The sequence below is a fragment of the Diceros bicornis genome, chromosome 25 (assembly GCF_020826845.1).
Source record: "Diceros bicornis minor isolate mBicDic1 chromosome 25, mDicBic1.mat.cur, whole genome shotgun sequence".
In the NCBI taxonomy this organism is placed as follows: domain Eukaryota; kingdom Metazoa; phylum Chordata; class Mammalia; order Perissodactyla; family Rhinocerotidae; genus Diceros; species Diceros bicornis.
Genome location: NC_080764.1, coordinates 14,257,942 through 14,270,401, shown reverse-complemented (window position 1 = coordinate 14,270,401; position 12,460 = coordinate 14,257,942). Strand labels below are relative to the sequence as shown.

Here is a 12,460-nt window from a genome sequence, read left to right as displayed (position 1 = left end):
GAGGGCAATGATATACACCTGAGGGCTGTGAGGATTAACTCACATTCTTTATAGAAACAGCTAACAGTGCTGGGTATTACGTAGTATATAACTTGAGAAGTTAAAATACAATTGTGGAAGGGCATGCAGGCCAGGCTGAGCACCAGGGAGCCTTGAAAGGATTTGGGGCACGGGAGGGACAGTCACTTTCAAGATTCAGAAAGTTCATTCTGGGGCAGCCCGGAGAATGGAGCGAGGCAGGAGGAGCTGAGGCGGTGGTCGGCGAGGGAGAGGGTGGGGGCCTGCCTGGGGCCGTGGCAGAGGGCAAGGTGGAAGGGAATAGGTAGGGTGGAGAGAGTCAGGAGCTGGAACTGGCAGGACTTTGTGGCCATTAGATGTAGGCCTGGAGTCGGGGTGACTAATCCTCTGGCCCATGTGACTGGAGTCACCGAGATGTGGTTTTTGGAGGAGGAGCAGGCTCTGCATGTTTGATTAGCCGCTGCCCCCCAAAACCCTCCAAAGTAGGGCCTGGTCCCCTCTGCTCAGAGGGGCGCCCGTCCACCTCTCTTTGGTTTTTCCCATGTGGCTCAGTAAGTGTGTGAGTCCCCAAGAATGGGGAGTGTAGCACAAAGAAGCCACACTCAGGACGTGATTGTAGGATAAACAAGTCCACCTTTCAGCCCTTATAAGGGGAGCCCTGGGCTGGCCCCGTGGCTTAGCAGTTGAGTTCACGCGCTCCACTGCTGGCGGCCCGGGTTCAGATCCTGGGCGCGCACTGACGCACCGCTTCTCTGGCCATGCTGAGGCTGCGTCCCACATACAGCAACTAGAAGGATGTGCAGCTGTGACATACAACTATCTACTGGGGCTTTGGGGGAAAAAAATAAATTAAAAGAAAATTTTTTTTTTTTTTTAAAAAGGGGAGCCCTTCCTCATCCCCACTCCCAGCCATAATCTAGGGATCAAAGCAACCTGCCCTGCTGCTGGGTCCCTACCTGGAGGCCGTGGGCCTCCTGGGCCACCCTGGCATTTCTCTGACCGCAGAACCCAAGGTTGGACCCAGGGCAGAACTGAAGCCAGGCCAGTTTCAAAACCAAGGTCACAGAAGCCACAGTTTTTGCAGCTGACTGTGCCAGCCCAGCCCAGGCATTGTCCTACAGGATGGGCCTGCCTGCCTGGCTAGAAGAGGGCCCTACCCAGTCACGCGGAGACTGCCCCCTCTGTCCTGACAGGCCTGGGCTCAGAGCATGCCTCAGCCTCTTTCAGTGCCGTAGGGCAGGGACCATGTCTATCTGGTCCACCGTTGCATCCCCAGTGCCTGCAGCAGGCCTGACACTTCAGTAGCTGTGCGACGAGTGAGGGGTCAACTCAGCCTTCCTGAGCCTCAGCTGTCCCTGAAAATGTGGTGGAACTAGATTGAGAAGATGGTTGCACAGCATTGCGAATGTACTAGTTGCTACTGAATTGTACACTTGAAAGTGGTTAATTTTATGTTATGTGCCCTTCTCCCCACTTTAAAAAAAAAGAACCACCACCACTCACTGAGCACCTGTTTAGGGCCAAGTGCTGTGTGGACGCCTTGTTTGTGTCATCACCACTCCTCGGGGCAGTTCTGCAGGGTAGCTCGGTGTCCACCTACCCGCATACAGAAACTGGCTCAGAGGGGAAGTCGATGGCCAGGCCACCTGTTGGTGGCAGAGTCTGGATTAAACTGCACCATGCCGTTTCCTGCATAGGGAGAGAATGTCTCTGGAAGACCTGAGAGGAGACTGGTTACAGTGGGGGCCTCTAGGAAGTGGGGGCAGGGGGCAGGGGAGGCAGATGGATTTACTCTCCATCGCGTACCACCTTGGAACTTTTTTGCATTTTGAACCACGTGAATGATTACCAAGCCAAAAGATAATAGAAAGTCAAGAAGGAACGTTTTATTTACAAAAATAAAACAAAACATCATCTTTATGTTGTCATGTCAGAAACAATCACTCTGGGGCCAGGCCTGCTGGCTTCCCGTCCCCACTGACCCATTTGGTACTCTGAGCCATGGCTTCCTCAGCAAAGGACAGTAGTACTCCCTCCTCACATGGCTACTCTAAGAATTAAGTGACAAAGTGGGACAATGTAGGTAACACAGTGTACACACTGCCTGGCCCATCTCGGGTGCCCAGAAAGCATCCATCGTCCTTCCTCTTCTCCATCTCTTCCCGCCCTGCCCCTGCTCACCACACACCCCCACCCCACTATTTGAGTTTGTCCCTCTGGGACCCCCACACACCTTTGTGACTTGTGGTCTCTTCTTCTCAGAGAAAGCTACAGATGGCTCCCTGCAGAATGAGGACTGGGCCCTCAACATGGAGATCTGCGACATCATCAACGAGACCGAGGAAGGGTGAGGACCTCGAGGAGAGGTTGGGGGCGCAGTGGGGACAGCCAACTACAATGCACCGTTGACTCCGCACCCTGCCTCCTGCCAGAGAGCCCCCCAGGCCCACCACTTCTGTAGCCGCAAAGGCAGACCCCACTTGTGGCCCTCAGTGCCAGGAGGGGCTGCAGAGGTCATCTGAGCCCCACCCAAAGCAGGAATACAGCATTTTAAACATTTTGGAACCAAGATCAGTCCAACCCTCTCATCAGATGGGTGAGAGGCCCAGAGATGTAAAGTTCAAAGTCACAGCAGGTGTGCAGCAGGCCTCTGGGCGCTGCCAGCCCACACAGCCTCTCTCGGCAGCAGCCCAGCCAACCGGATCTTCCTAGGACAAGGCCAGCCGGCAACTCTGAGAATTAGGAGGCAGCCCCAAGCACCATTCTGCACTCTGTGGGCTAGGATGGGCATTAGGGACTCCTAGCTTTCTCAATGAACAAGAACAGACTTTCATTTCCTTGAGACTGAAAACCAGCAGGGAGGGTCGGGGATCATGGGGAGGGCAGTGAAAGTGAAGAGGAACTGAGAGGCTAATCAGGGGCAGCCTTTGCTGAGCATTTCTAGGGCGCAGGTCACCATGTCCTGCTCGGTGCCAAGGAGCCTGCCAAGGACATCCGTGGTGTGGGGGAGGTGTCACAGTCCTGGCTCCTGACCTCTGACGCGCCGTCGCTGACCAGCTGTGTGACCTTGGGCAAGTTGCTTTACCTCTCTAGGGCTTTGTCTTCAAAGACAAGGTTCTTTTCAATCATCTGTAATAAGCCCAAGTCCCTGAGGGGAGCAGAGAGGGCATGGGGTCACTCTCCTCCTCAGGAAAAACCAGGGAAGGGTCAAGGGGTGTGGCGACCACGGCCAGCAGGACGTGCTGCCAGACAAGGCTTCTATTCTGGAAAATCAGGACCAACAGTTGGAGCAGGCTCTCGTTTCTCTCTCCGTTTTTCACTGGGATAATCCAGCTGGCCTGCTAGGCTTCCTCTCAGCCATGTCGTGCTCCGTGTGTAGAGAGGCAGGCTGGAAGCAGGCAGCTCAGAGCCCGAGGGAGGCTGTGGGCTTCTGCATCACACAGTCAAGGCCAATCAGGAGAGGGCAGTGGCTGCCGGGCACCTCCCGCTGTCCCCAGCAGTGCTCTGTGGGCGAGGAGCTGGGAGGGGAAACTCGCACCTGCGTCTGGACGCAGAGGAATGGGGGTGAGAGTGGTGAGCAGATGCAGGGCCGCCAAGAGAAAAGACAAGAGGCAGAAACCTCATGGGGCCTCCAAAAAGGCCTGGGGGCTTCGTGAATGTCGGGGCTGAAAGTCACTGCACTGTCTTTAGAGAAGGAAGTCCCCATCTCCCTCGTAAACGTCTGAAGAATTGGGGCTCAGCTTATTCATGTGCGTGCTATTGATGTGGGCACCTCCTGTGTTCCAGGCACTGACGAGGCACTGGGGACCCAGCAGTGACGAAGCAGACGTGCCCCTTGGCCTCACTGAGCTGGTTGTCTAAACTTGAGTCTCGTCTACTCCTCCGTTGGGTTATGGCCTCCTTGTCATCCATTTGATGCTCCTAGCAGAGTACTAGACACGCAGTAGGCCCACCGCAATGGCACACAAGCCAGAACTGCTGAGTCCCAGTGCTGTGCCCATTCTCTGGGCCCCTCTGTAAGAAGTGGAAACCAGTCCCTTTAGAGAGCTGAAGTGGCCGCAGGTGGGCAGCTAAGCCAGGAACAGAAACCAGCTTCCCCCGAGAAGGGCCCGAGGGTGAGGAGCTGCCCAGGGCGTTGGGTGGAAAACTGCCCTCGCTCGTCTGTCCCACCCCGTCAGGGGCCATGGTTTCTCGCCCTGCGTGTCCTCTCCATTGCAGCCCTGACAGGCCTCCCCGGCTCCACCCCCACGCAGGGTCTGTTCCCAAGAAGCCTTGCCTGCCGCCTTCACTCGTGTTAGGGGCCCCAACTCTCCTGACTTGCCCTTGACGGGGTCAGCACTGACAGGCAGACAGACGCCCAGACAGCAGGACAGGTCCCTGCAGCCACTCGCAGCCTAGGAAATGTTACACGGCCTCCTGCGACGTGCTGGGCTCTGGGGAGGCCAGGTGTCAAATAGGACACGTCCCTGTCCACTAGGAGGCGTCATCCTTGGCCGGCAGACCTCGAGTCAGTGCTGTGTGGCAGTGTACCGTGGGGAGATGGAGGGCTGGGAAAGTGCTGTGGGTGAAGTGGTTTTAGCTGGGCCTTCACCAGGTAGATGTGGAAGACGGGGCCACAGAGGCTTCTAGGCCAGAGCGGGGGGGGCAACACTGTTCACACCTGCACAGGGCTGAGGGCAGGATGCAGGGGTGAGATACAGAGGGGGCCAGTGGAGTAACAGGTGGGACAGGGAGAGCAGGCTGCCACCAGGGCCTTCAGGGCTCCCTGCACTGAGGTGCATCCACCCTCCCTGCTCCTCCCTGCTGTGACCCTGCGCCTCTTCAGCCCCGCCCTCCACCTGCCCCCACACTCGGCGTGGCCTCCTCTCAGTTCCTCCTCACCCCAGGGCCCCGGTCCAGGCTGTTGCCTCTACGGAAGCCACTCTTCCCCCGCTCCCCGCGGCTGGCCCCATCTCTTCCTTCACACTCAGCTGTGATGCCGCCTCCTCGAGAAGACCTCCCTGACCGCCTCCCCACACCCACTCACTCTTACCACAGCGTCTGCTTATTTCCCTCACTTTTGTGGGTCTCCCTGGAATGTGTGATCCTTAAAAGCAAGGCCACATGGTCTTGTTCACCGGTGTATCCCCAGCACCCAGCGTGGTGCCGGCACATGTGGGGACTTAATAAGACTGAGTGGAAGGCTGGATGGCTAGAGGAACTGGCCAGGATGGGGCATGAGGACTCCATGCCTGCAGGTTATTGGTTCTTAGACTTTGTATGCATAAGAAGCCCCTGGGGCATGGTAAGCACGCAGATTCCCCGAGAGTCTGGTTCAGGGGTCTAGGGTGGAGCCCGGGATTCTGCATTTTTAACCAACACTCACACCTCCCTGCAAAGAGATTCTGGTTCAGAAGATTCAGGGAGCACACAGTGAGAATGCAGGCTAAGCAGTCGTGATCTCCTGAGAGGACTGTGGTGGGACAGGAAGATGCTGATGTGATTAGAACCTGGATACACAGAAAACAGAGACAGGGCACTGTGAGGGCGGGTCGATAAGAGCCATTCCCGTTCTCCAGCGCCTCCTGATCGTAGGCAGGCAGCCTCTGTGCTGGGTAAGGAGGTTCCATGCCTCAGCTCATCGTTCCTTTTGTCCTTCTGCCCAGTCCCAGAGATGCCTTCCGAGCAGTGAAGAAGAGAATCGTGGGGAATAAGAACTTCCACGAGGTGATGCTGGCTCTCACGGTGAGTGCACCTGTCCATCCGTCCATGGCAGGACCACATCCACCAGGGGTGGCCTCCCCCAGGCCCAGCAGGACTCCTAGCCACCCTGGGCTTCTCTTCTAAGGGCTGGAAAGGAAAGGTCCGTGGGCAAAGCGCTGCCCTGTCTACACTGCCAGCAGACACCAAGTGGCAAGAGAGGACATTTGGAAATGTTCTCCCAACCTACTGGCTTGGGGAACAGACATACCAAGGCCCACATCCCTCCAGAAGCAGTCATGGAGAGCCTGAGCCAAGGGACCTGCCAGGTGACATAGAAACTCAGCGAACTCAGGTCTCAGGGGGACAGGGAGCCTGGAGGCCAAGTTGGGTCCTGATTGGCACTTGGGCACCCCAAAAAAGGAACATAAAATAAACGCCAGTGACCGAGGGCAATCCTTGCCAAACAGGAGGGGCCAAGCGCGAGTGGGCATCCTGGCTGTTGGGGTGGGTGGGCTGGGGAGAAGGGCCGAGGGCACTCTGTCTCGGCCTCTCACCGCAGCACTTGTATCCAGGGGAGTCCACTAACCTGCACAGGAAAGGCAGCTCCTGCGTGGCAGCGGGAACAAGGGGTGGGGAGGGAGGTTAAGTAGGGCCTTTTCCCAGGCCGCAGGGTCACCATTTGATTGCAAGTTCTCTCTGGTTTCCACTTGGAGAGCCACTTCCCATCTAGACTGTGTTCAGCTCAGAAACAGCATCGGGATGGGAGTCTGTGGGCACTGAGGCCTCTCAGTGAGGGGCCTCTAACCAGCACCCTGCCCTCTGCCCACCCCCGCCCCAGCCCCAGTAAACCAGCCCCCAGCGGCATTGTCCCCGCTTCTCCACGTTCTGGGGTCTCACTTCAGGAAGCCCCATCCTCTGCTCAGCCTCCCCTCTGGGATATCAGTGGAGCGTGGGGGCGTCCTGGGCGCTCCCCGTTCTCTAGCAGGTGCTCAGTGGAGGGGGGTCCTGAGCGCTTCCGCTCTTCTGACGGGTGCTCAGTGGGGGGTCCTGGGTGCTCCTGCTCCTCTGGCAGGTGCTCAGTGGGGGGCGTCCTGGGCGCTCCCTGTTCTCTAGCAGGTGCTCAGTGGAGGGGGGTCCTGGGCGCTCCCGCTCTTCTAACGGGTGCTCAGTGGGGGGTCCTGGGTCTCCTGCTCCTCTGGCAGGTGCTCAGTGGGGGAGTCCTGGGTGCTCCCCCTCCTCTGGCGGGTGCTCAGTGGGGGGGTCCTGGGCGCTCCCCTCCTCTGGCGGGTGCTCACAGGCACCTCACGGCCTCCAGGTCCTGGAAACCTGCGTCAAGAACTGCGGGCACCGCTTCCACGTGCTGGTGGCCAGCCAGGACTTCGTGGAGAGTGTTCTGGTGAGGACCATCCTGCCCAAGAACAACCCGCCCACCATCGTGCACGACAAGGTGCTCACCCTCATCCAGGTGAGCACGGGCGGGGCGGGTGTGCTGAGGAGAGCTCAGTGCCAGCTCCCTTCTCCGTGGAAAGTTCTGGGGCTGGGGAGAAAGGGGCCCCCCAGTGCTGCTCTTTTTCTCTTGGCTTCAGTCTGTTTCTCGTTTGGGGTCATCTTGTCTGCTGACTGGACGTTCTGGGGGCGGGGAGACTTGTCAACTGAAGGCCTTGCTGTGGAGTGGGCTGTCTGGGTGATGTAGTCAGAGAACCCGCGAGTCGGAGGCGGGTGGGGGGCGGGCTCACGGGGGAGACGGTGAGCAGTGGTTACTGGCCATGTCCCCTTGTCCCCTCTCAGTCCTGGGCTGACGCGTTCCGCAGCTCGCCCGATTTGACAGGTGTGGTCACTGTCTACGAGGACCTGCGGAGGAAGGGCCTGGAGTTCCCGATGACCGACCTGGACATGCTGTCGCCCATCCACACGCCCCAGAGGGTGAGGAGACCCCCAGCGTGGGCGCAGTGGGAGGGGAGGCAGAGTAGTGACCAGAGAGGGTTTCTGCAGCTACATCCTGTCGGCTTCTGACTTCCTGGGGCCCCGGCCTCCTGATCCTGTTTTTTACCTTCTAGACTGTGTTCAGCTCGGAGACACCATCAGGACAGAATTCTGTGGGCACTGATACCAATCATCGAGGGGACTCCAGCCAGCACACTACCCCTCTGTCCGCCCCGGCTGTGCTCCCCAGCGACACACCCATAACGCCAACCCCTGAGCAGGTAAACAGACCAGCCTGGGTCACGGCCACACGGGTCAGGACGGTGGGCTTGGCCCCTCTCCACACACGTCAGAGAGGGGCCCCTGTCAGTACAGAAATGACTGTCGTGGAGCTCTGCTCAGTCCTCACAGCAGCTCCACAGGGTGTGCAGCAGCCCTCCTGTTGGGAGATGAGGCTCAGAGAGATAAATTCACTGGCCCAGAGCCACACAGCTCATCGGAGGCAGTGCCGGGATTCAGGTTCAAATCTGTCTGACTTCAGGCTGACTGTCTTGTTCTCCAAGCTGTGTTCTCTGTAGAGCCTTTCAGCCAGCACCAGGGAGAGGCAACACCCTGCAGCCACCACAGCTCCACTTTCTCTGTGCGCTTTGCCTGTGTGCTCACGTAAGATTCCATTTGAACAGAGGTGCCGACTAAAAACAGTTTTAAAATGTTTACACAAAAATTTTTTTTAAACCCTTGTGTTGCACCACGATGCTTCTTGCAAAGCCCCAGGAAGGAAGCTTTAGGTGAAGTGTAACACTCGGGGCCTGGGGCAGGTTTTCCCAGGGCCCTGTGAGTGGCTTTGAAGGATTACCCTTCTCAGACTGGGCGGCACGCAGACTTAGCCTCTGTCCCTCTGTTTCTTCCTCCCAAAGCTGGAGGCGACCTGCCCATTGGCCATGAGCAGTTTGTGGCATGCCAAAGCTACTCCCCCTGCGGGGGGCATCCACAGCTGTGACCGGAGTCACCTGGGCGCTCAGTCATTTTAGACTCGGCTCTTGGGGTGTGGGTCAAGGCCTGCACACTGTGGGGGCGTCCACTTCTGAGGGGTTTACAAACTTCAGACCCATCACATCAGCTGAGTTTAGAAGTGCCAGTGAGAAAGACACAGATAAATGATGGAAATAAAAGTGAAACTTGACTTCACGGTGCACCCACTGATGTCTTCTACAGTAAAGTTTGGAGTTATAAACACACAAGCTTAGCAACAGCCTTTCACACCCTAGCCTATTAAGGGAAACTTCTGTACTTGGATATTTTATAGCAAGTTATGAAGTCACCCCTCAGAGTTAAAAATATTAGTAGAAAAGGTTTCCTAACTGGACAAATAATTAAAGGTGCATAAAAATTGTAAAATCTCCCTGTGATCCACAATTTATCTAATCTGGTTATGATTGTGACCAATTTGCCTGAAGTCTAGCATCTGTGGATGAAAATTCTGATTACTTCTAGTGCAAGAAGATTCTTGCTAAACAAAACTTAGTGGTCTTTGTTGCATCTCAGAGTCCCCTTTTGTCTCCTGGGACATGTTAAGACTGTCAGGCATGCGGTGATGTAACTCCCAGACTCCACTGTAATTAAGTCCCATCTGACCTGGACACGCCATGTTTATGACCCGTAGTTTTTCCACTCCCTTATACCAAGAGAGCTTATTAAATAGCCAAAGGTACCAACGTTTTACAGGCTGGGAAGGTGTCAGTGAACCGGAGTCGACGTACTACCTGTGTCTGTGCTCCCACCTCTTTGTCTGTAAGGCTGGGGTAGTGATATCTGCCTCAGAAGGCTGTGGTAAAGGTTAACTAGCAGTGTATGTTAAGTGCTTGGCACTTAGTAGGTGGTCGACAAACGGTAGCTGCTGTCACAGGCATCATGAATTTACATGGTGACACTCATACTCTGAAATCAGCTAGGTCACACAATTTATAATGTACCGGCATTTCTCAAGATGTAGGCTGCTATATACTAAACCCATGAGATAGTCCATGATCGGAGGTTTCTTCAGCCAGATCAATTTTGGGAACTTCTGTGCTGATCCCTTGCTGGACATCTACAGCATACATAGTGTTCGTGAAGAGACTAAACACCCCGCAGAGCCCACGGCCTGAGACACTGACCAGTCGCCTTTCACCACCTCACCCGTGTGAAGAGACTGTGCAACTTGATAGCGATTCCCCAAGCCAAGACTTTAGAACCCTTTGATCATTGAAAACCTGCTAACATCCCTTTAACACATGCTAAATCTGAGTTTCATAGTCGAGGTGGGGGGCGGTGCTGGGGCTCATCCTTGGAAGAGCCTGGGACACCAAAGCAGACCAGGAGCAATACAAAATCCCATCCTCCTAGGAGGAGCCAGGGGGCAATCCTGTCGTCCTAGGAGGGAGGCGGGCCTTCAGCCTGCCTGTCTCCCCTTGGGGGAACCACCCTCCAGGGCCTCGTTAGCTGCTGCACTGAGCCCAGGAGAGGCTGGAGCCCTCCAGCCGTACTCTGTGGTGCGTTCACCCTCAGCTTCTTTCCTTTCGGCTTCTCCCTGCAGCAGGCTCCGCAGTTTGGAGATGGTAACGGTTGGTAGCACCTCTGTCGGGGGGGGCCTGTGTGGGGCGGGGGCAAGCCCACCACAGTCCTGTTAGTGCAGGGCTGTGCCCCGGGAGCTTCGAGAAGGTGGTGGCAAGTTGGATCCTCTGGCACCACACCCGGGGCTGGTGGTGCTCGGCTCTGTCTCTCTGAGCAGCAACGGCTCAGGACCCTGGCCTCTCTCACCGGGTCCGTGGTGTGTTTCAGATTGGGAAGCTGCGCAGCGAGCTCGAGATGGTGAGTGGGAACGTGAGGGTGATGTCAGAGATGCTGACGGAGCTGGTGCCCACCCAGGCAGAGCCCACAGACCTGGAGCTGCTACAGGTGAGCAAGCGTCCGCCCCCCTGGTTCAGTGTGCCCTGCCCCCCAGGTGACTTCTTGCTCATTTGCCCACACACATTTCTCCCCAGCCCACGCTACAGTTTTGTGGCTTCCTCTGAACTCCTTGGTCACAGTGGGAGATGCTACAACCAGGGACTTGGGCTCCATCAGATTGGAATTCGGGGTTCTCTGACTTTCTGGTTTGAACAAAATAGCCCCTCTAGCCTCGGTTTCCTCATCTGTACAATTGCTCTGATAATAGCCTTTATGGTACAAGTTTGACATGAGAATTAAATAAGGTTTTGCATGTGCCTGGTTCAGAATAGCTCCCAATAAATGGTATTGAGAAAAAGCTGGAAGGTGAGGTTTCCACCTTTCAGAATATGCAGCTTAGCAGGCAGGCGTGAGAGAGCAGAGCCGGCTTTCAGATGAGGGAGCACTGGTCTCTGGGAGCTGAGGCAGGTGGGAGCTGTGGGGTTTTGCTCCTGTGTGTCACACGATATTGCCACGGTCCCATCCCCAGCTGTGGGGGCAGTGGAGCAGAAGGGACTATATTTGGGGAAAGGCACCCTCCCTGTGGAGGTCAGTTCGTAGAGACGCCAGAGACCCCCAAGGCCCAGGAGTCACCTGAACTCATGAGGGGACAGAGTGGTATAATTGTCCCATTTCATATTGGTCTCCCACTGGGCCTCAAACTCCTTGCAGGCAGGTCTGTGTCGTGCTCATCTCAGTGTCCCCGTGCGTAACCGAGCTAATGCAGTGTACTTGGTCAGGGGTCCTTACCCTGTGGCGGACAGTTCAGTCAGAGTCTCAGAGTGGAATGAACACACAAACGTGAAGAATAAATGAGGTCTTCTGAGAGAAGCTCAAGCGAGTTGGGCAGCAGCAGGTGTGCTGTAGGGTGGTTCATTTCCTATGTCGCAAACCAAGGCCATGCAGGTGTGAGCGATTTCGGGGACGGAGAAGGCTGGGGCTGGTGGGCAAGGTTGACATGATGGCATTTTACATGCATCGAGCACTTCCCATGAGCCAGGCTCTGATGTGGACGCTTGACAGACATTCACTCATTTAATCCTCACCCTCCCCGGGAGGTTAGGACTCTTATTATCCCCATTTCCAGGTCAGCAAGCTGAGGCAAAGAGAGGTCATGTAATGTGCCAGGGTCATAAGAGTGGTAAGCAGCAGAGCCAGGGTCTGAACGCAGGGCCTACTGCTCTTGAGAGGGGCAGGCAAGGAAGTGGGAACAAAGCCACAGTATGCTTGGTCAGGGGAGGAAGAGACGGAGGCCCACTGGGTGTTGCAAGTCCCTCAGGCCTGCCCGGCCCCACGCTGAAGGTGGATGAGGGAATCCCTGGAGAAGAATGATGGCCTGGGAGAGGGTGGGTAACAGGGTCCGAAAAGGAACCAAAATCGATACTGAGGCAGTACCTCGTCTTGATGAGGCCTCCAGCAGAAAAATGCTGGCGTGTGGCCACGGTCGACAATGCCTGACGACCGTCCGGACCTCGGGACCGGGACCCAGCCACCTATCCCCCTGGCAGAGGTGCCTGAAGAAAGAAACACTCAGTCTTACGAATGAAAAGCCTGTAGTGTTGTGGCTCTTAATTTTTTTATTTTTCCCAAACGAGTTTAAATATATAACCCTTACTGATTAAAAGTCCCTCAGTAACAGAGTGACTAAATGCAGTGTGGGATCCTGGATGGGTTCCTGGAACAGAAAAAAAAAAATTAGTGGAAAAACTGGTGAAACCCGAATGAAGTCTGCAGTTTAGTTAGTAGCACTCTACCAGTGTTCACAGATGCCAGTGTTGACAGATGCCAAACTCAGGAGAAGCTGGGTGAAGGGTCTACGGGAACTCTGTACTATCTTGGCAACTTTTCTGTAAATCTAAAGCTATTCCAA

General features: G+C 55.8%; 1 protein-coding gene across 2 annotated transcripts in view; it reads left to right on the top strand.

Annotated features, from left to right (window-relative positions):
* The window catches only part of TOM1 (target of myb1 membrane trafficking protein), a 40,329-nt gene that overhangs the window by 13,560 nt on the left and 14,309 nt on the right, over window positions 1-12,460 (top strand). For both annotated transcript variants that reach the window (XM_058568466.1, XM_058568465.1), the window contains exons 2-7: window positions 2,281-2,365; window positions 5,664-5,742; window positions 7,016-7,165; window positions 7,489-7,623; window positions 7,758-7,904; window positions 10,444-10,560. In XM_058568466.1, coding sequence (XP_058424449.1) covers window positions 2,281-2,365; window positions 5,664-5,742; window positions 7,016-7,165; window positions 7,489-7,623; window positions 7,758-7,904; window positions 10,444-10,560 — 713 coding nt within the window. The remainder of the gene's footprint in view (window positions 1-2,280; window positions 2,366-5,663; window positions 5,743-7,015; window positions 7,166-7,488; window positions 7,624-7,757; window positions 7,905-10,443; window positions 10,561-12,460) is intronic.